Source organism: Periplaneta americana, chromosome 5 (genome assembly GCF_040183065.1).
Source record: "Periplaneta americana isolate PAMFEO1 chromosome 5, P.americana_PAMFEO1_priV1, whole genome shotgun sequence".
NCBI classification, from domain to species: Eukaryota; Metazoa; Arthropoda; class Insecta; order Blattodea; family Blattidae; genus Periplaneta; species Periplaneta americana.
The window spans coordinates 121,646,812-121,671,363 of NC_091121.1; the positions used below are offsets into that span (position 1 = coordinate 121,646,812).

At 36.8% G+C, this 24,552-nt stretch overlaps 1 protein-coding gene across 18 annotated transcripts in view; it reads left to right on the top strand.

Annotated features, from left to right (window-relative positions):
• LOC138700128 (zinc finger protein ZFP2-like) overlaps window positions 1-24,552 on the top strand; it is a 133,929-nt gene that overhangs the window by 84,863 nt on the left and 24,514 nt on the right. For 3 of the 18 annotated variants that reach the window (XM_069826482.1, XM_069826483.1, XM_069826484.1), the window contains 3 exons: window positions 4,641-5,733; window positions 5,908-6,075; window positions 12,042-13,991. The exons of 1 other annotated variant lie outside the window; for it this stretch is intronic. In XM_069826482.1, the coding sequence (XP_069682583.1) occupies window positions 6,005-6,075; window positions 12,042-13,134 (1,164 nt within the window). In that variant the 5' untranslated portion in view covers window positions 4,641-5,733; window positions 5,908-6,004 and the 3' untranslated portion in view covers window positions 13,135-13,991. Of the gene's footprint in view, window positions 1-4,640; window positions 5,734-5,907; window positions 6,076-12,041; window positions 13,992-24,552 lie in introns of those variants that run through there. 14 more of the 18 variants (XM_069826481.1, XM_069826478.1, XM_069826479.1 and 11 more) reach the window with 9 other exon arrangements.

Below are 24,552 nucleotides of genomic sequence, written 5' to 3' on the forward strand. Positions count from 1 at the left end.
ACTTATTAAGCATTTTCTTACTGCGTAGATTAGGTTTAATTTTTGCTTAGTTAATAAAAAAAAAAATTCTCTCTTCTTAATTTTTACAATGAACTGTCTAGCTTTTATTAGTCTGTTAAGTCTTTTAGTACTTCGATTTTTATTGTATTTGTAAATTCAATATTAATTCTAATTATAATTATAATTATATTCTTTATATTGTAGTTGTAATCCCCTGGTAGAGGGGAAGAGAAGGCCTGATGGCCTTATCTCTACCAGGTTAAATAAATAAATAAATAAAGACTGTAGTCGACAATTCAAATGAACTATGGTACAGCAAGTCATTATAAAAACCAAGAAAACAAAAGACTAACTGAAAAAAACTAGAATGTACCTCTATGTTTTACACAGTCCTGCCACTGTACTCACATTCTTTTAATAATGACTAAATTTATTTTGTAACATTCTGTATTAGTGACTTGATTGAGCTCTTTAATCCAATGATCCTGTGAGCTCACCAATATCTTTATTCAATAGGTGGGGTGGTGTAAGTTGATCACTACTTCGATGGTTCAAAACAATACTATCGTAACTAGCAGCGCTAATTATGGTATTTACGATAGTATTGTCCTTATTATCGTAGGTTTTCCCTCGATTTGTAACATCCAAAATCTTCCCACATTACACTCGTCACTCTGTAGGGTCCGTGATATTGAGACATATGTATAAAATTCGAGTAAATTCTCCGAGAATCTACTCTTGAGCAAAGTTGCTTGGATAAGTAAATAGTCTAATTATGATGAGAAGTTGTTAGCTCAGTAATTGATTACATCATATAGATAATTATTAACATTCAGTTGTTTATGTTGTTTGTTTAGAAAATAAACTTTGTAGGATGGATCTGTATGAGAACATTAAAATAAGTGACGAATCAGGTGATAAAAATGAAGAAAATACAGAAAAACAGTGTACATTTGTTAAACATCTTGAACAGTTGCCTGTATTACTGAGTAAGCCACAAACTTCTGAAATTAGGATAGAGGAAAGCAAAGCACTGAAGGAAATGCAGCCAAATTAATAACATGGAACCTGCACATTAATACTCATTCTGATGTTCGTGATAACTACATGTGTGCAATCGATTGTGCAGCTGGAAATGTATATTTCTCTTGCCATTCAGTCATGGCATCTTGAAGAGGATTTGCATTGGTAGGAAAAGCAATCCAATGGTTTGCTCTTTTTTCAACAGCATTCACACCATACTATGTAAATATTCTTCATATAGTGCTCTGATACACACCCTCATCTTCTACAGCTCCTGTTTGGAAGACTGGATCACCAAGATAGTGCAAATATTTTCATATTTCGTAAATTGCAAAGTGCACTAAGTGCTAGTTGCTAGTTTCATTTGATTCCCCTAGAAAATGCTCTGCTATCCATTCCATTCTACATTTTCCCTTTTAAATCCATATAGGAATCTACAGTCACAGCTGAAGGAATTCCGCCTTTCTTTGGGTACAATACGTTCCTACATTGTAATATACTGATCAATTCTGTCATTTCTCACTTTTAAACTTTACTCTACAGACATGAGTCACCTACTGAGGTCACATCAAATTACACAATAACTACTCTGCAAACAGAGTGAATACTTTAATCATTATACATACAGAATGTTAAATAACTACTCCAATGAGAGTATTCTCTTGTTCAGAATTTGCTGTTATCAGAGCAAAATGTAATTTGTTATTATTTGTAAGAAATTAAGTAACTACTCTAGGATATTGAATAAACAGTAGTTATTCATTTTTATGCACATGTCTTAGTGTGTCTGAAACTTTTTGCATCATGACATACTGTGGTCCAATCAGGAGAACATGTCTGAACAACAATAGGGGCGAGATTGACATATACTATGCTACTAATCAAGTGCTAAATCCTAATGCAATGTTCTATGGAATACTACGAGAGTAATGTCTTCAAGTTTGACATATGGCTCGTCTTAACGCCAGCAAATCACAAATCTAAAATACACCTGTGAGCGATACTTTCCCCTGCATGCCTCCACTGTGGCATATATTCTCTTGGTTGGAGCACTGTACAAATACATAGCACATATTTCTAGTTCTTTGTTAATGAAAAATGCATGTAGCGCTTATAGGACTTGGGGACAGGCTAGTATGTTCATGACTTGGAGCAATTTTTCCATTCCACATACTTGTTTCTTCTTTATTCAACGGCGGATTAAGATTAAATTTTATTCTGCTAAAAGTAGCAGCTGACCTACACCAGTTCTGCCCAAATTCCTTTAAATGACTTCAGTACCAGTATGTAGGAACACTTTTTTTTAACCTTTTTCTAGTCAAATTTTTCGAAATATATATGAATTTAGCTCAGCTATTGAAAAAAGAAAAATTCATAATAAACGTCACCTGCAAAATGTGACTGCAAGCAGTATTTTCGGCAACACTTATATAATTTAAGTAAATATTGAAACCAATTCATCATTTTTTTCCTAATGGTAGGTATTGGACATGTGCTTCATTTACTCACTGTCCCTCTCTAGGAGGAACACGTCTTTGCCACAGAGCCTTGCCCTTGGTGTATCATGGGAGGTTGTCTAATGAGCATCAATTTGACGATTACAATGGTTAATGGAGCAATGGTGAAATGCCGGTATGGAAAAAGGTGTACCAGGAGAAAACCTACCACTTGACATTGTCTTTGTTCACCACTCGTGACCGGTCAGGACTAAAATAAGGGTTAGCAGTATTTAGAGCCAATGCTCTACCTCAGTAGTTCTCAGTCTATGTACGCATACCACTGGTGGTACATGAGCCACTGCTGGGTGGTATTTGAACAGAGTTTGAAATATAAATTATCATAAAATATGAAAGTATATGGCTGTTTTCACAGTTTCAAAGAATGAAAAGTAAGTAAAATGATTTCAATAATGTGTGTTTGAATATAAAATAATTTCAATAATATGTGTTTTAATATAAAATGATTTCATTACTATGCGATTTAATACAGTATAAGTATTCATACAGTAAGGAAACTGTGTATTAATAGGGCTATGACAATATGTTGTCTGACCATCACTAGCACAGACGAATAACTACATAGGCCTAACTACATGCTCACCATACCTATTAACTTGGAAAAATAAATAGACATCACAAAATATATAAATAAAAAGATGTACATTTAAACAAAGGGACAATATGGAAAGCACAGAATTTTATTTGAGAATTGTCACTAATTTCAAATGCCACTTAATCTGTAAATAAATGTATTGCAGGCTCTATTATTACAAGTTCAGTGACTCCAAAATGATTCATTGGAAGGTTAATATCACTGATTTTATTAAAAATAAAAAAAAAAGATACATCAATACAATAGCAATATCATTATTAAACAGTAAATTCAGTTCAACAGTAAATAGCCTACCTATACTGTGCCATTACCGGTAAAAGGTAAAAGGTAAAGGTATCCCCATAACATGCCATGAAGGCACTTGGGGGGCATGGAGGTAGAGCCCCATGCTTTCCATGACCTCGGCACTAGAATGAGGTGGTGTGGTCGGCACCACGCTCTGACCGCCTTTTACCCCCGGGAAAGACCCGGTACTCAATTTTATAGGAGGCTGAGTGAACCTCGGGGCCGTTCTGAAAGTTTGACAACGAGAAAAAATCCTGTCACCACCTGGGATCGAACCCCGGTAATTGTCAAAAACTGTAATTTACAGTTTTTAACAACACCTGAGAGCTTTGCAACTTTAGACATGTAAAAGTTAATTTTTAAGAACACATAAAAGCCTCGTATACAACACTCCAATTGAAAATGTAAATATAGTACAGAATGCAATGATAGGAAAGACCTTGTTTCTGATGTTGAGCAGAAAAAGATTAGAATATACAGATGTCCAAGAATACCATCGGTACAGCAGTTTAGACCTAGTTCTTTTTATAAGCATAGATTTATACACACTTTAACATCAATGTCATATCGCATGTGTAGGATCTTTGGTTTATATCAGTAGCTTGTTGAGTATTGCTGAGATTCTGTTTCTATTGTCGTGTGTTATAGATTGCTTATATTCATGTACATAATTGATTTTGATTTTGTTTTAATATATATGATAATGGTGATTAAGGCAGTTATAAGTCATGGTATATAAATTTCCAATCTGCTATTTGGCTTAGTGACTGAGGGAAACAATGAAAAAAAAAAAATCTAGTCAGGTTGCTCAGCCATGAAGTTCGAACCCGAATGGGAGTGTCAGATCGATGGTAGCATCGAATAACATTGTAACTGACATTTTGAAGAATTTGAGTTTTAAGCGTAGACCTGAACTTCTTATAACAGACTATCTGTGGTAAAATTATGATTAAAATCGGTTGGATTGTTGGGCAGTAATCGCGCAGTATTAAAATATTGTAACCAACAAGTATATATTTTATACGTAGAATAATATTGTATGTCACTTTCGAACTTTTCAAGTGTATATTTTCGCAATAATGTTCCGTTAAAACTATTGTAAGTCACATACCATAGTCTTCATTGTAGGAAATGAATGAACAGTTAAAGCAGTATATACAGTTTTAAAGTATTGTATCTGCATTCTACAACAACATGTAGTTGTGTTATTTTATTCTAAGTTGTCAGCCTTGTTTAAACGAGAAATAACGAGGGAAGAAACTGCAATGGAGCGAAGTAAGCGGATGTTACTTCTTGCGAAGGAGATGTATAAAGATGCAGATGAAAATTTTCCTGGTGAGTTTCATTTCGCTATATTTTATTGTTACTTACTATGTAATGTGTTCTTGAAAACTTTAGCTTAAGAATGGAATATCCATAATAACTATCATGTGGCCAGTGTAGGTTAGTGAGGTTATGTACTTGTGCATTCTGAAGTGGGGTGCCGCTATTTTCCCGTCAAGCATTATTACAGGCTTACCAACATACAGACTTTTAAATCTTCATAATCATATTGATGGCTATACTCAAGACACTATATCATGTCTTAGCTTTCAAGTTGCATTGTAAAATATGATTTAATTTAAGCCAGCATAGTAATGAGTAAGGAATTGAAGGTCTCAAATAGTTCTGACTCATATTATGATATGACTAGGAACACCCGTTTTCGTGAGTGATTTCTTTTCACGAATTTCTTCTTTCAAGAGAGTTAAAATTGTTATAGGTATGAAATGTCTTTGAATCAGCAGAAATTCTTGGAAAAAAATCATTCACAAAAATCAGGTGTCCATTAAATTTCATAAATAGCTCCATTCATAAATAAAAATTGAGAAATTTCCCTTGCACCAATAATACAGGGGGATATTTCAGTATATGGTTCGTGTGGCCCCGGTTTTTTTGTAATATTACGGCACAGTTAATACACACCTACCTACCTACCTACCTGTATTCTATAGTAGTTGTTCCTAATTCCAAGCTTGCACCTCAGTCTTGACATTTACGTTGAAGCTCAGTTAGTTCAGTAATAGTTTTAAATTTTAATTAAATAAACTTTTAGAAATGTGTTATATATTTTAAATTTTTTTAGATGAAAAAAGTGAGTCTTTAACATCCTCTCCAGCACCTGAAATTTCCAGAGAATTACTAAACATTTGGCGAGACTTGGATCTAAGTGAGGGCGAAGATTTTGATTCAGATGATTCATTGAGAGATCCAACGTTTACTCTCTCAAAAGAAACCGATAAAAGCTCATCTGATACAAATAGCTACACTATGGTAATTTAATTTAACCATCCCTATAACCTACATACTTCAGCTATAAAATTTAACATATTATGTTGACTCATAATTCAGAAAAAACAACTTGATTTTATATTATATTTCATATTTAGAAACCATGTAGCTTAGGAGGAAGAGATAATGTTGTAACTCATATCCTTTCTATTACAGGTTGGACCTAAAAAATTAAAAAAGACAAAAAATATACCATACAGAAATCACGTACAATCGTATGTTGTTGATGTAGAAGATCGTCGTACTACCACATATGAAAGTCCAATTAAGGAAATTATTTTGCCAGAAATCACTAACCAAAGCTTCCCAAGAGACAACATTGCGGTATGTTATAATTATATTGCAAAGAATCCTACTAATAGACGAGCCTTAACTATATATGTCTATCTATTTTAATATTACTTCTACTGACATATTCATGATTCGCTTTTTCGATGTTACTAATTTCTTAAGAAAAAAATTATATACAATAATGGAATACAATATTTTATTTTGGATCCCAGGTTGATCTCCAACAAATGGAAATGGTACAAGAGCAAGATGCTTCTGATGATAACAGTAAACTACGTGTACAACACATTGTATTTGACAATTCTACTTATAATATGCCCGTTCAGGATTTGAGTGAAGTTGACACAAGCGCAGAACAGACATCGTTTGAAGACTCTGCAAATGCTGAAATTTCTAAGAAAAATAAAAAGAAACATGCAGGAAAGAAAACTAGTCCTGGTAGAAAGTGGAAAAAAAATGAAAGTAATTGGACGATCAATATTTAAAAAAGGAAAAGGCATGAAGGATCAGAATACAGTTCATCTGCAGGAAAAATAATATAAGCAAGACAAATGGGACCAGGTTGCGCCTTAACATGTAGATATGGTTGCAAAAACAAGGTCACTCATGAAGACAGAGGAAAGTTTTCAGTAGATTTTGGAGTCTTTCAGAACACACTAGAAAATGGGATTACATTACAAACAACGTAAGAAGAATTGAAAGGAAAAGAACAACAACTGCTTCTCCTAAAGTATCTAGAAGACAGTTCACTTTTATTTACACTTTACCTGTTGGCAATGAAGAAAATAGTGTGCAGGTCTGCAAAACGATGTTCCTGCATTCCCTCGGCATAAATGACATGTGGGTAATGACAGCTATGCAGAAACTTGATAAAGGAACAGGAATAGTTTCCCCAGATAAACGAGGAAAACACAGAAACCGTGGAAATGCTGTGTCGGAGAGTGTGAAGGATTCCATATGACAACATATTTCTTCTTTTCCAGCTGTAGACTCCCACTATATCAGAAAAGATTCTACACGAAAATTTTTGGATGGTGATTTATCCATAGCAAAAATGTATAGGCTATACAAAGAAAGGATAAACGAAAATGGTGGAGTATGTGCCTCAGAGAGACAACAGAGAAGTGTTTGTTAAGGAATTCAACATTAGCCTTCTTTTTACCAAAGAAAGACCAATGTGAAGAATGTAATACTTACAGTATTGCAAGTGCAGATGTGAAGCTCAGTTTGGAAGATTCTCATGTTGGACACATAAAAAACAAAAATGTTGTACGTGAAATGAAAGAACGTGATAAATTGAAAGCTCAGAATGACAAAAGTGTATGTGCGGCAGTTTTTGATTTGCAAAAAGTTCTTCAAACCCCTTATTCCGATGTTAGCATCTTCTGTTACTTAAGAAAATACTCTACCTACAATTTTACAATCTATGATTTGGGAAAAAATAAAGGGTACTGTTTCATGTGGCATGAGTCCATTGCAAAAAGGGGCTGCAATGAAATTGGTAGTTTCCTATTGAAGTGGATAGAAAGAAAGAAGAATGAAAATGAAAATATAAAGGAATTCATATTTTTCTCAGATAACTGTTAAGGACAGAACAGAAACAGGTATATTTTTGCTCTTTATTTATTTATAAGTGAGAAGTTCAATGTTAAAATTACATATAAATTTCTGGAAAAAGGACACACACAAAATGAAGCAGATTCAATACATGCTTTAATTGAACGAAGGAAAAAGGGACGAACAATATTTACACCTGAACAATGGATAATGCTAGTGAAAATGGCTAAAACAAGTGGAAACCCATATGACGTAACTGAAATGGCACAAAGTGATTTTAAAAACTTGAAGTCTTTAATCACTGACGAAAAGGGCAACTGGAATTTGACAGAAGAAAAGAAAAAGTAGTCTGGTTGAAAGTTAAGCAAGTTAGAATTGTTCCAGAATTAGGAAAGAAGATATTCATAAAATACAATCATTTTGATGAGCATGAACATAATATTGACATACAGCACAAAATCAGAGGAAGACGCAAATCTTGGAAGGATATCAATCTCAAATGTGCTTACACTGCTCCACTTCCCATCTCCCAAGGTAAACTGAATGATCTGCTATTACTGTGTGATGAAAAACATCCCCACATTCCTGGCATTTATCATGGATTCTACAAGGGACTTAAAACCAGCGAAATTGCTGAAAATTGTGAAAGTGATGAATAACTTTAAAATCAGTGGTATTGTGAAACATATTATTATATTTTTGTAAATGTTTATGTACATTTATGTTTATAGCAATGTAGTTACAATGTTTTTAACTGTAAACGGTGACATTATTGTGCCTTCTTCCGCAAGCAACACTATTGTATGTCACATACAATATTCTTACAGGGAATTCGTGTTAAACTTTCAGTATTGTAAGTAACAATACGCACATAAGAAATGATGTCAGAGAAATGCTATCATTACAATAGAGTAGGACGTCCATTTCAATAACGAAAATGTAAACAAATGAGACCTAATTAAAAATCCTGATTTTTCACAACAATCCAAAGTTGCTTTTAATCCTACTGAAAAAGTTCATTTTGTCAGTTACAATGTTATTCGATGGTACCGTCGAAATGTTACCGTCTGAGCCATCCTGCTCAGTTTTAGTAGTTTTAATTAATAAGTTCTTATTGCAATTCATAAACTGGATGTTGTCGAAGTGTTCCCTACATGGACTGCAATTTGCACTCAAATATTTTGTATTTTATTTTAGCAAGTTCTCTCACGGAATATTTATAACACTATTTTTTACTTCTGAAATCATTATAGCAGAATTTAACTTAACAATTAAACGAAATAAAAAGATAAAAACCTAAAACTTAACCATGTTAAGAACACATGCCAAGCATAAACCAAAATGCCTACACTAAAAAATTTGTATGATTTTTTTTTGGGAAAGGAACAAAATGCAATTGAGCTTCGTTCTTTATTGTTAATGCATTTTAAACCCTAAACAGTACAGTCCCTTCGAAACCCTAATTTTTCTAATAAATCTTTTGCTTCTGCATCATCATCATCATCATCATCATCATCATCATCATAACATAAATAGCTGAGTTTTCCAATATAGTGTTAGCTATTTGTCACTTGGATCGCTGGCTGTATGCGCACACATGTCTGTCTGAAAGAAAAAGTGGCGAAATTTCCTTACTGTATGAATACCTATACTGTGGTTTTAATATATCTAATTGTTTGCCAATTCCACCAGACCTCATCAATGTTAGTGCAATAACATCCAGTAAAACACACAGCTTAGTACTAAATAAATTCATAATAACAGTGGATAACATTTCAACTGTAACCTACTTTTTAAATCTGTGATTTGAAAACCCTGCGCAATCGGCTAAACTTGTACATTGTGGCATTCATCACAAGGCATTAGTCAGTTGATCTGAAGACAGTTTTTAATGAAGTGGTGAGAAGTGTCAACTTAATTAAATCCAGAGCTATGAACTCACGACTAATTTCGATTCTGTGGAGTAAAATGGGTGCTCAGCATAATTCACTTTTATTTCATAGCAAAGTTTGGTGGCTGTTGAAGGGGATATATTGAACTGTCTGTTTGAACTTCAGTCAAAAGTGATTATTTTTCTCCCTGACATTTCAGATTTAAATTCATTGTTTCTTGTTCACGTTAACACTTGTTTATAACTTAAAACTTGTTTGAAATTTTAAAAGTGCTGTAATTTTAATGAGCTTATGTACCTTATAACAGAAGGATCCCGTTTCGAGACCGGTGTGGTGTCCTCTTCAGTGTCTTTCAAACTACTGCTGCTCCACTTGATCTTGATTTCCGGCATTTGCATTCGTCAGTTGTAGGGGTGGGGATGTGTTGTTCTTATGGTGGGGGATGGTTGTTTGTATGTCATGTATTATGGTATCGAATAATGTATGGGTATTGAATTGTAATTGTGTATTAAGTATATGCTGTGGGAGTTAGATTGTGTGCTTGTATATTTCGTATTGTTCTACTATGTCTAACTGTGGACTTTTTGGTGTGATGTGTAGTATTTCCATATCTGTTTTTATGTTATTGTAGTCGTGATTGTTGTTGGTAATATGATTTGCGTAATTTGATGTGATGTAGGGTTTAGTTATAGCTTTAATGTGTTCATTGTACCTTGTTAGAAAGGATTTTCCTGTCTGTCCTATGTAAAAATCTGGGCAGCTATTGCATTTTAATTTGTAAATCCCCGTTAAATTATATTTTTTTGTATGTTTGATGTGATTATTTAGATATTTCTCTGTTGTGTTATTTGTTTTATATGCTATTTGTATTTTAGTTTTCTGAATGAAGTTGCGATATTGTATGTATTGTGATATGTTAATATTATGTATTTATTCTTGTGTGTTGTTTGTGTAGGCTTGTTATGTTTTTGTTTTGCCTTTTTTATTAGTGTGTCTATTATTTAGGGTTATATCCGTTGTCTTGTGCTGTATAGTTTATTGTAGTTAGTTCTTCAGAGTAGTTGTTCTTGTTCATTAATGTCGAAACGGGACCCGTCTATTATAAGGTACATAACCTCATTAAAATTATAACACTTAAAGTTTCAACTAAGTTTTAAGTTTTTCAGATTTAAATGTTCACTGATGAACTTTGGCTTGTCCAATTGGCCTACCTGGCAAATATATATTTTCCTCCTCAACCAGTTGAATAAGAGTTTGCAAGGTGCAAACACTTCATTATTTATTCTTGGTTGAGCAAAATCACGGCACTTATAAAAACTGGGGTTCGTAATTAAAGAAATATATTGTAGAAACACGTTCCTTACCATTGTTGGATACTTTGTTAAATGAAAATAATATTCTCCTTAATAGAGAACTGACAGCGAATATAAAGAAGCACTGTGGGAACCTAATCACAGATTTCAAGGTATGTTTTCCTGGAAACTTAACTTTAGAATTTTGGATTAGTGACCCATTTTCTATTGACGAAATTTTGCCAGAATCCATACGTAATTACTTCTGAGAAAGAGAGTTTTCTTGTGGTGGAAGTCTGAGACAAAGAGATCAAGAGCATTGATTTAATACCGGAAATGAATATCCTCTCATCTCAGAAAAAGCTGTAAAATTTGATATGGTGTTCACAACTACTTACCTTTGTGAATGTGAGTTCTCTTCTCTAATTTATTTAAGAAATTATTACAGGAACAAGTTTAATGTTGAAACTGACTTTAGACTCAAATCAACTCAATTGAAACCTGATATAAAGAAGTTGAGTTTTGCTAAAGAAGCACAAGCTTCACACTGATATTGCGTTCGTTTATTTCAGTTAGAGATTCTAGCTTGAACAGGAATATTTTGTATTTATGATTTATTTATTTTTTTCTTTTTTGCATTTAATCATTTACTATTATGCATGCCTATATGCACTCTGGATATTTTATGGAACACTCTAATAAATTAAAAGAGGAACAGTTTCTTAATTAAATACGCCTAAATACATCAATCTATTGTTGGTATTAGAGCATAGAATGACCCCGAGAGCGATACATGACGTTTTCACATAATAAATTTGGTTAGTGTTACAACTAATGTCCTGAATTAGAAATAGTGGTACATTATTAAAAAACATTGAGAAACCGTTGCTCTAGCTTGTGGCTAACCATGCACCGAGATTCCAACAAAAACCAATAAATTATCAATGAGCGTCTTTCGTTATTTGTAGTTATTAGTAAACACAAGCGAAATTTTCAAGGCCTGATTCATATTTTTCAGCTTCATGCGACCACTCTAATTACTGTTTTTTCCAGTGTCTGTATTTTTGCCTTAATCTGCTAGTCTCACTTCTAGTATCAGAGTTTTCCAATATTCCTTACGAAAACTTCGATGCAAAATCCTCACAATCTTTTCAGAGTTGAGTAGCATTTTAAACAGTGCACGTTTTTTAGTGATGATGTTGATTGCAGTTGTTGCAGTGATGGTTGTTACTTCACTAATGGGATCTTTCGATTACAGTACTTTGGACACTGACGACAATGAAACGCCATGGATGAAGAGCATAAGACCGGAAAAGTATGCCTCAGAGAATCGTGTCACACAAAGTACACCTGGACCCAAGATTTATGATGAATTCCTTAGAAAAAAGAACATGGAGTCACAGTCTGACTGTCAACCAGATGAAAGTTCCTTTAAGTGTAATATTTGTGGCAAGTTGTTACAGTCTCTTCAAAGCCACAGAATGCATTTACGCACCCACACCCATGTCGTCGAAAGGAGATTTGAATGCGATACATGTAGGAAATGTTTTTTACGATTAGAGCATCTCCAAGCTCATGTTCGTACGCACACGGGCGAGAAGCCATTCAAATGCGATGTTTGTGGGAAATGTTTTTCACGAGCAGGATCTCTCAAAGTCCATGCACGCAGACATTCTGGCGAGAAGCCATTCAAATGCGATGTTTGTGACAGATCTTTTGTAGATTCGGGTTATCTTATAGTGCATGCGCGATCGCACTCTGGCGAAAAGCCATTCAAATGCGATGTTTGTGGGAAATGTTTTGTACAGTCGGGTGATCTCACAGTTCATGCACGAATGCATTTTGGCGAGAAACCATTCAAATGCAATATTTGTGAGAAATCCTTTGCACGGTCGGGAACACTCAGAATACATGCACGTACGCATTCAGATGAGAAGCCATATAAATGCAGTATCTGTACAAAATCTTTTTGTAAGGCGGGATCACTCTCAGTGCATGAACGAACGCATTCTGGTGACAAGCCGTTCAAATGCAATGCTTGTGGGAAGTGTTTTGTACAATTCTGCATCCTCACTGCTCATGCACGCACGCATTCTGGTGAGCGACCATTCAAATGCGATGTGTGTGGGAAATGTTTTGCACAGTCAAGTACTCTAATAGCTCATACACGTACGCATTCTGGTGACAAGCCATTTAAATGCGATGTTTGTGGGAAGTGCTTTGTGCAATCTAGTACTCTCACATTGCATGCACGTACGCATTCTGGCGAGAAACCTTTCAAGTGTACTATTTGTGGAAAATGTTTTTCTAGGAAAGCACTTTTAAATAATCATTTTCGTTTGCACACATAATATTCCGGTACAGTCATTTACACATTTGAAACCTGCAGGAGAGCAAGAACTAGATACTTTGAGAAGCTGTTATTTTGTTTTTATGTTCTTCATAATGAGATTTATATTAAAATTACACACACTTTGGTATTCACATCTTTATTCCTTTCATTCTCACTTGTAGCAACGTTCAACACCATTACTAGTACTTGCACCTGCCTTTGGTGTTTGTGTTACCACATACATTTCTAGATTCCCCCTTGTACGTTGATGATTATTATTATTACATCGTTCTTGTTTCCATGATAAAAATGTCTAATTGTAGGAAGAACTTTTACATTTGGATAACTCTGATAGAGATTTTGAAGTTGCTACGACGCACACAAGGAAATATGTGCTGGCTATAGTAAAATATAAAAAAATAGTATTACTACTTTAGGCATTGCCTATAAATTCCATATACAGTTGCCAAAAAAAAAAGTGGCCGCACTCGTGAACAGCGAATATTTTCTACTTTGTGTCACTGCGATATTACACGATGCATGTCCTTGTAGAAGCAGTTCCGGAACTATGAAATGATTCCATGTCTGCGTCTCGTAGACCAGCGGTAGAGTGCTTGCTTAATGATTCAAAGGTTGTGAGTTCGGGCCTTGTTCAAGTTTTCATTCTATTTTTTTAACCGTCCTTCAGCGATATAAATAATCTTTATTTTATGTAATTATAATATAAATAACCATTTTCTTTGTAAAATAGGTTATTTTCTTTAAGTAATTATATATTATATAATATCATATTAATTAAACCGATATTTTCATTTATATTCTGTTATCGTTCTTTAGTGATAATGTATAAATAATATTCAAGTTATTTATATTGTTATCGTGCTTTAGCGATATAAATAATTTTCAAGTTACCTATATTCAGTTATCGTTCTTTAGCGAAATAAATAACATAAATTTAATATTAGGTTTGAAACAATACAGTTGCACAATACTGGTGTTAGTTTTTTCTTTTTACATTATACTATCTTGAATGACAATAAAATGAAAAGAACTGACGAGGAATTGAACCTGAGACGCTGACATCTAAATTCCGACGTTCTTCCGACTGAACTACGAGGCCTCAAGCATAGAAACATTTGCGGAAAAATTGGCCCAATCCCCCTCCAAGATTTTCTGATGATTTATAGAAGATAGTCCAGGATGCAGGGGGCAAAGGCAAATTGGGATTTCCTGGTCTCTGATCGGGTCAAACATCCTGATAGAACTAACATATTTTAACCCTTGCAGTGAATTTCGGTGAAGTCCGGAGGGTCCAAGTAGTCAAATCCACGCTCCTAATCTCCACGCTTGGGACCCTGGGATCTAATAAGATGCGAAAGAGACAGTGGTGTGCGGAAAGCAATGGGAAGTTACCGCATTTATCCTTCCCAAGAAAAACTGGAAACATGAGCAAAGGAAGCTTTTAATAGAAAAAGGAACATCTTCTGCGGACCTCTGGAAAAAGAACTAAGGAAGAGACTAGTGAAGTGCTTTGTGTGGAGTGTGGCATTGTATGGGGAAGAAACATGGACATTACGAAGAAATGAAGAGAAACAAATAGAAGCATTTGAAACGTGGATGTGGAGAAGAACAGCGTGTGAAGTGGACAGATGGAATAAGAAATGAAGTTGCGTTGGAAAAAGTGGGTGAAGAAGGAATGATGCTGAAACTGATTAGAAAGAGAAAAAGGAATTGGTTGGGTCAATGGTTGAGAAGTATAATAGACGACATTAAGATATGTGGATCATATGCAGAGACTAAGAAGAAGGCAGAAAATAGGAAAGATTGGAGAATGCTGGGTTTGCAGTGAAATACCTGTCCATGAGCACAACACTTATGTTTGTATGTCCAGGATGCCTGGAATGTGTCTGAGAACAGTCACTATTAGCAAAGACTAGTAGATTCCATGCTCACTGGACTGCAAGATGTGATCGAGATATGGGAAAGATAGGCTAAATATTGAATCGTGGCTTTTTGTTTCGTTTTTTGAACGTTTAATTGTTTGAATGTTCTAAAGCAGACGCCAGTAAGATTGTTTTGTTTTTGCCACGAAAGATATTTTTGTTGAGAATAAAATCTTTTTTTCTTCCCATTTGCAGCCATAATATCATAATAAATAATGATAAAGTCATGGCATAATACATTCATGCACCTGATGTTAATTACTAAAATAATCATAAAAGAGACAGGAGCAATTATGTATATTTTCTATATACATAATTGCTCCTGTACATTAATAATATTTAACACAAGAAAGTTCTTATCATACATATTCCGAAGTATATTTTCTCTCTCTCTTAAAAACAAAACAAAGAAGAACATAAAAGACACTATGTTGTACTTGAATGCAGGACCTCACGAATACCAGACCGGAATACCATTAAGCTATAAAACAACACACAGACTACTTTAATTATAACTTTAGATATCAGGCAGTGTGGTCCAATAACATGTAACATTGCCTGTCTCCAAATTGTAGCGAAGATACCCGAAGGGAACTTTGTTTCTAGAGAGCGGCCACTTTTTCTTACAACAAATGTATTTACACTCAGAACAACACAACTAAAATAATTCTGTGAATTGGTTGAACATAATATAGAAGACTTCTGTTTCACAATAATGCAATGTTTTTAAGCCTTTTGCCTTCAATATTACAATGCTTTGATCTTGAAAGCCGTAGAAATTAATATATGTACTAAACCATAGAATTTAAAGTTACAACATGTTGTTATGCTGCTGTGTGCTACCGTCAATATGTGAATATGGGAAAAAAGTCTATTTGTTTACTTGGTTATTTAAGTACGCTGTATCAACTACTAGGTTATTTAGCGTCGATGGGATTGGTGATAGCAAAATGGTATTTGACGAGATAAGGCCGAGGATTCGCCACAGATTACCTGGCATTAATGGGAAAAACTTCGAAAAAACCGAACCAGGTAATTAGCCCACGCGGGAATCGAACCCGCGTCCGAGAGCAACTCCGGATCAGCAAGCAAGTGCCTTAGCCGACTGAGCTACGCCGGTGGCTGGAAAATCGATTAATTTGTAACATTTGGAAGAGACAAATTCTGAAATTAAAAAAAATAAATAATTTTAAATTAGATAGGGAATTATTTCTCTTTGTGGTTCTTTCACAATCGTTTCAGTAGTCACCTAATTTAAAATTGTTCAGAGTTAATAATAATAATAATAATAATAATAATAATAATAACAACAATAACAACAATAATGTAAAGTTCCCATGACCCTCATACTTCGCAGAAATTAATAAATTGTATCCGATATTATTTATAAAAGTATAGCCATGCTACACGAGAAAAATTACAATTAAATATCTCAATAAACAGAAGACTACAATAATAAATGTAGAGAACACATAGAATGAATAGACCTACTTACAATAACATATAAACTGTTTCATTACAAACCAGTTGAAAGGAGAAGCATAGAACACTCAAGAAAATGCTCATCAGACAAATATTAAAGTTAATTAGTGGGGTTTAAAAAGTGCGCGTCAGCTACTATGGCTATTTGCGCCCTTATCTAAAATCCTTCACAAAACAGAAACACAGTACAATAATCAGAATGCTTAAAAGAACTGAGAACCATTGACAAGGTACGCAAATGCAGTTTCAACGAGGTGATGCATAAAAATCATAAAAGTGAGTAGTTCTTAGACCCTAGCTAGTATTTAAAGAGAAACAATAGAATAATAAAACAAATGCCACCAGAAATAAATTATCTGGCGTATTTCTAAAATACTCGGATGTATAATGTCTGAATGTCAAGTTTGTTAAAAACATATACTAAACAACAAAGGTGACCTGCGGATGTAAAGGGGTCCTGAGGATAAGTAAAACGAGTCAATAAAAAGCTAAATCACCCTGTCAAGTTCTGTACTAGCTAAAAATCTCAGAACTGCATTTGTACAATTAAAATCATATCCAAGAGCATCATGTAGAGTTGGGCAAATTCCATATTGCCGACAGACACTGTCATATTTTCTACAATGCAATAGAAAATGTTCCACCGTAAGTGGATATATCACACTCCGGCTGAGGCTCGCCATGTAGGAGATGGCCATGTGTCAGATAACAGTGGCCAATCCTCAACCAGGTGAGTAAAACCTCTTCATGTCGTGACGTTCTTGTGGTCGAATCCCAAACTCGGACAGTATTCTTTATTCTTCGTAATTTGTTTCCCTCTTGTGCAGACCATTCTCCTTCCCACTGCCAGCATATTGTATGTTTCAGGTAATTTTGAATATCTTGCCACCTCTCACGCCAATACACCTCAGATCCATTCATAGCACCATCCCTCATTACCAGAGATGCCAACATGATCCGGAATCCACACTACTCCAATCTCACAATCAGAGCTTAGGAGAGTGTGGAAAAGTTCCTGGGTTCTCAACACAAGCGATCATCAGAATTCAGACACTGGCGCTTAAAGAGTCAGAACAGATAAGGAATTTGCCTGGCGGTTGTCTAATTAAAAACAATAAAGCCCTGTAAAAAGCATATATTTCAGCTGTAAAAGTACTGGTGTATTGGCTCAATTTATATTTAAATATCTGTCCATTTCCAACAAAGGAACAACCAACACAATCATTTATCCGGAATCCGTCAGTAAAAACTAATTAATAATTTGGGAACTGTGATAAAAGTTCACTAAAACGAAGTCTATAAACAAAAGATGGAGTAAAATTCTTAAAATTTCAGCTCAGACTAATATAAAACATGGGATATCTCATAATCCACGGTGGAGTCGTATATTCCAGTGTGCGAACTGATGAAAGGCAGATGTTGAGCTCAGAGAGCAGTTCACGAAATCTCACACCTGCTGGACGAAATCTCTCTGGATTTTCACTATATCAGCCATAAAGAGATGAATGGTGAAAGAAGTCGTAAGAATTGTGCTCAGGCTGCGAGTGAAGCTTAATAGCATATGAGCACAATAAGACATTACATCGCCAATACAGTGATGGTTCTCCCGCTTCGCAATATATCTGACTCGTTCGGAAGGCACCTGTAGCGAGTCTTATCCCATGATGATGGATAGTGTCTAAGAGACGTAACTTCGACTTATTTGCTGAGCCATAAATAAAACACGCATAATCCAGTTTCAATCGGATAAGAACACGATAAAGACGTAAAAGCACTATGCACTCTGCACCCCAGCAAACCCCTGACAAAAGGCGTAAAATATTTAACGATTTTTGACAACACTTTCTGAAATCACGTATATGCGCCTCCCACGTTAATTTATAATCAAAGATAAGGCCCAAGTCTGTATATTGCAACTCACTCCATTAAGACGCAGTTCAGGATATGGATGGAGTCCATGATGGTTGTAGAAGTGGACAAATTGCGTTTTCAGAGTGGAGAATTTAAACCTATTGCAAAGAGCCTATTGTGATCACAATTTGATGACCCATAGATGGAAGATATCGAGAGCTGTAGTACAAACTTAAGTCATTGACGTACAGCAGAGAAGATACTCTTCCACCCACACAGTGGGCAATTCCACTGATCGCAAAGCAAAAAAGAATGCTTAATACAGACTCCTGCGGAACGCCGTTTTCTTGGAGATGTTAGTTAAAAAGTGTGGTGCCTACTCGAACTCGAAAACACTGCTCTGCCATGAACTTCGCAATAAACGTTGGTAGATTACTACGAAGTCCCCAATCATACAGAGTTTGTAGAATTCCATAACGCCATGTAGTATCGTAAGCCTTTTCTAAATCAAAGAAGTTTGCCACAAGATATTCCTTCGTGAGGAAAGCATCTCTAATGACGGTCTCAAGCCGAACAAGATGGTCTGTGGCTGATCTGTGCTTACGAAAACCACATTGGATATTAGATAATCGGTTTTCCAGTTCGAGTACCCACATCAGGCGTTTGCTTTATAATTTTTTCCATAACGTTACATACACAGCTGGTGAGAGATATTGGTCTGTAGCTTCCAGACAAAGATGGATCCTTTCCCGGTTTCTGGCCTGGGATAACAATGGCGGAACGCCAAGAAGTTGGAAATATCCTGTCAGTCCAGATTCTGTTCTACATTGTCAACAGGAAGGATTTTCCAGCTGGTGAGAGATGGTGAAGCATGCGGTTATGGATGTTATCAGGGCCAGGGGAGGTGTCAGGGAATGTGTCTAGTGCCACCTCCAGCTCCTCAGATGTGAACGGTGTATTGTAATACTCTGTGTTATCTAATTTAAAATTGAGGCTTCATTTTTCCGCAGCATCTTTGAGTTCTAGAAATTCCGGGTCATAATTATTTGAGCTGCTTACCTGTGCAAATGAGCTAGCGAATATTTCAGCAATTTCTACGGTCCATTGTTCAGATGGCCCAGAATTACATAACTACGTTTCCCCATTATTCAGCGGACTTTGTCCCATAGCTAGACGTTCTTTTTCAATGAAGTGACGTAGTTTGCTTAGGACGTCTTCTTAGCATCGCACACAGTGCGACGAGGTTTGGTTCGAAGACGTTTAAACTGGGTGGGATGGCGCTCAAATTGACGTAAGGCACGCTTGCGGTCTCGGATTGCATCTCTGCAGGCATCTTTCCACCAGGAGACCCACACCTGTGGGGTAACGGTCAGCGCGTCAATCCGGCTTCGATTCCCGGTCGGGGCAAGTTACATGGTTGAGGTTTATTCTGGGGTTTTCCCTCAAACCAATATGAGCAAATGCTGGGTAACTTTCGGTGGTGGACCCTGGGCTCATTTCACCAGCATTATCACCTTCACCTCATTCAGACGCTAAATAACCTAAGCTGTTGATAAAGCATCGTAAAATAACCTACTTAAAAAAATAAAAAAAAACAGGGGGCAGATTAGCGTTTTGGCCTACAGTACGACCGGGGGATCGATAACTCTGCCGACTGAATCACCACATTTGAAAAGTAGTCTACTACGGAGTTCACACTTTCATGCCTGTTATCATCGAATGAAATGGACTCCGAAAATCCGACCCAGTCCGACTTTTTAATAACCCAGTTTTGAGAACGAGATTCCGCAGGGCGTAAAACGGATATATGTATTCGGATGGGGTAGTGGTCCCTACCATGTAGGTCATGAATAACTGACCACTCGAAATGCGTGGACAAAACTGGGCTACAAATGGAGATATCTATCATGGAAAAAGTTTTGTAAGTCAAGGATAGATGTGTTACTTCCCCGGAATTCAGAGTAATCAGATTGAGACGAGTACATACCTCCGCTATTTTATTTCCTCTGTCATCGATAGAATTAGAGCCCCAAGAGTGATGAAATGCATTAAAATCGTCCAGTAACAAATATGGGTTTGGTACCTGCGGTAGAATATGTTCCACATCATTAACTGTGTAAGGTATATCAGAGGGCATATAGACACAAACTCTTCAAAACTGGATGCTAGGTAAAGTTACTGTAGCCGCTATACAGGGTTGTCCAAAAAGATGTTACCACATATGAACTCAGAAATCACACATGATCCTCTGCGAAAGTTAACGTATGGTGCGATATTTCGAAGTTTGGAGTACTTGGTCCATATTTTTTCAATGGTGAGACTGTAACTGGAGAGTCTTACCTAGATATGTTGCACAATTTTGTTATCGATAATCTTTCCCTCATCCACAGCATTGTAGTAATTTTCTATCATACTGGTTGAGTGGAAGAGAAGGCCGAATGGCCTTAACTCTGCCAGTTAAAATAAACCATTATTATTATTATTATTATTATTATTATTATTATTATTATTATTATTATTATCTTAACATCAGATTACTTCGAGCAAGATGGTGCACCACTACATTTATTCTTAATGGTTCGACATTACCTGGATGAAACATTTGGTAGACGTTGGATTGGACAAGGTGGACCTTTGGCTTGGCCAGCACGGTCACCAGATTTGACCCTATGATTTCTGGCTATGGGGAATGGTGAAAGAACGCGTGTATAATACAAAACCTACTGACATTGATGACCTTAAAGAATGCATACAAACAGTTGTCCGCTCTATACCTATGGAAATGTGTGAAAGAGCTGGCCTGTATGGTCAAAAGACTTCGCACATGCATTGAGAACGAAGGAGTACAGGTCGATGGAGTGCACTAGCTTCATTGCACTTGTGTACATGGTGTGTTAATTCGTTTGGACTTGTGTACATAGTGTTATTCAAATAAAAGTAAATCCCATCTAAGTGGTAACATCTTTTTGGACAACCCTTTCACTGATGAGGTGTATTAATACTGATGACAGAGGAAAAGATACTTTGCCGAAGTAGGATGGCGCAACCTCCACTGGCCCGAATACCGGCAAGATGATCGTACCAGTAAACATTGTATCCTGAAATATTCAGGGAGTGTTCAGGTCGGAGGTGTGTCTCCTGAAGATATAAAATAGCAGGGTTCTCATAATAGATCAATTGTTGTAGTTCTGTATATCTGCTGTGTACGCCGTTCATATTCCATTGTACAATATAAATCATCACGAGGAGCTAAATTATGATGGTGGCTTCACAGGGGATCATCCCTTGTATGATTTGCTGCCTTCGAGTGAGACTGCTTAGTCTTCGACTGTGGTGACTCACTTGCAGTTCGTCGCACTCCTGATCGTGATCTTGATCGAGAGCGTGATCTCGACCCGCCACCCGAACTAGGAGTGCGACGTTCTGGTGTTCTACCAGGCCTGGAATCCTTCTCTTGCTGTCACGGCAGTGATCTTCTTAGGAATGTTAAGGCCTGATGTCAAGCCCACAGGTGTCGTCTGACTCAGCATTCTAAGTGGCAGCATATACATACGTCTGGGTTACGATCTCAATTCGCTTCCCAGGTATATTTGTAAGAGGTGGCGTTTGCGTAGTGACATCAATTCCCTCTGTTGCTTTCTGCAGCAGATGCATTCGACTTTTCCATTGCCTTTTTTTCTTTATCTAAAATACGTTTACGAGCCTCGAAAAACGTAATATTTTCCCGGACTCGAAGCTCTTGAATCGTCTTCTCCAGCATATACTTTGGCCAATTTTTGGAATTAGAGGCGTGATCCCCAGAACAATTCACACAGTGCTCGGCGCCGGCACATGGGGAATCCCCATGGTCAACACCGCCGCACTTTGCACACTTTTTGCTGGTTGAGTGGAAGAGAAGGCCTTATGGCCTTAACTCTACAAGCTAAAATAAATCATTATTATTATTATTATTATATGATATTGTTAGTGCAACGTTTTTGCTTACGTCCGAACCATGCACCTAAAGCACCGCATTCGGTTCAGCACATACGCATGAACAGGAACACGCTCGTACCCGACAAAGATGTATGCTGGCAAGAGAGACGTTTCAAAGGTCAGAAAGACTGTGCTCAGGGGTTCAGTCCGTCCATCCCAATTACGCAGTAAATGGTAAGCCTTGGACACGGACTGTTCCACCAGCTCTAATTGGGTGTTTTTATAGGACATACCATCTAGAGAATTCGTATGCACAACTCCATGCGTGGTGTTCAGCGAGGAGTATCGTTCAACTCTGATGGGGTATGACCCCAGCAACTTTGCTTTCAACAGCATCTCACTCTGTTTTGCAGATGCACTCTCAATGAGGAGACTGCCATTGTGGAGTCGAGTTGCATAATTTCTGACCTTGCCAACGAGTCCATCGAGCGCGCGTCTCAAGTAAAATGGACTGATGTTTTTCATAGTTTTTTCGGTTCCATCCAAGGTGATCCTAATAAATTTGGAGGCGGCATTTTAACTGTTACTTTCTCAGGGTCCAAGTCCATTGCAGTATTCGTCATATTACCACCAGTTGTACTGTGTTTTGCTAACTTCTATTTCTTTTATTGCTGTTTTTGTGGGGGAGAAGAGGAGCGCGAGGACATATTGATCTGGTCCCCCCCCACGGAACCATCGGCGTTAGCATGCCACTGGGGGAGGGCGTAAGAAAAAAGACACCTAAAAATTCTTTGTGGTCTGTGCTGGCTATGAAGACCCCCACAGCCCAATCCCAAGCAACCCACCTCACGCAAGTTACCCTTCAAACTGGACATTACACACCTAATGGCAGGTCTTACACCAGAGGTGAGTCGCAGTTTTATGCCCCTACCACGGGAATAACCGCCTGTGGCTCCCCACTCTACAATGAACACAACCGCAGGATTACTCAGCTAACTCCGAACTCACCTACCAAAGCCGGAGCAATCCGAGACTGCACAGCTTCAGGGGTCTTGTGGTTGATAACACTGCGACAACCATTAGTCATCAGTAACATGTTGGAGTGATATATCTGCTCTGGCGAGCAGAGTCGGTCACTGGGCCATCTAAATTGCTGGGCTCGGCACCTAAACTTCCATATAGGGGTAGAGGAAGAAATGAGGCCTAATCAGGCATTCTCAACAAATGCCGTCTTGAAGGCGGACGTGGCAAATCCGTACAGCAGGATTGCAAGGATGAAAATGGCTGTGATGATGTGGTGGGCATTCCACATGCAATGGTGGCCATCGAAGAGAAATAGAGTGATGAAAAGGGGTGGGTGGTGATAGTCGAATAATGTTCAAAAAGAATAGCATGAGAGCCACCATTGCATCCCCCGGTCACCAACTTGGTGGAATTCACCTCGACCAGGTGAAACTTGGACTCTCACTTTGAGAGAGGAACAGAGATTAAGGGTGTTTGAGAATAAGGTTCTTAGGAAAATATTTGGTGCTAAGAGGGATGAAGTTACAAGAGAATGGATAAAGTTACACAATGCAGAAATGCACGCATTGTATTCTTTATCTGACATAATTAGAAACATTAAATCCAGATGTTTGAGGTGGGCAGGGCATGTAGCACATATGGGCGAATACAGAAATGCATATAGAGTGTTAGTTAGGAGGCAGGAGGGAAAAAGACCTTTAGGGAGGCCGAGAAGTAGATGAGAGGATAATATTGAAATGCATTTGAGGGAGGTGGGATATGATGGTAGAGACTGGATTAATCTTGCATAGGATAGGGAGTGATGGCAAACTTATGTGAGGGCGGCAATGAACCTGCAGGTTCCTTAAAAGCCATAAGTAAGTATCTATTTCTACACTGTGGCAAATCTTTCATGCATCGTTATTCAATAAGTTTACCCTTGGCAGTATCATATTCTTTTCCTAAATTTCTATGTCCTTTTCTCAGAATTCTTTTTCCTCTGGATTTTTTTTTGCCATGATTTAGGATCGTTCTTCAAATTCTGACTTCGTTCTGCAATTCTGAATTTCTTTGAAGTGGGAACTGTCTTTCCTCTTGATCTGAACAATCACTAGTTATTACTTTTGGTGGATTAAAGGTGGAATCATTACCATAGTCGTCAACGAAAAATCATTACTTATAGGCTACTATCATAGTCAACTAAACTTACGAAAGTTCTGGTCTCCATTTCAGAGAAAGATTTA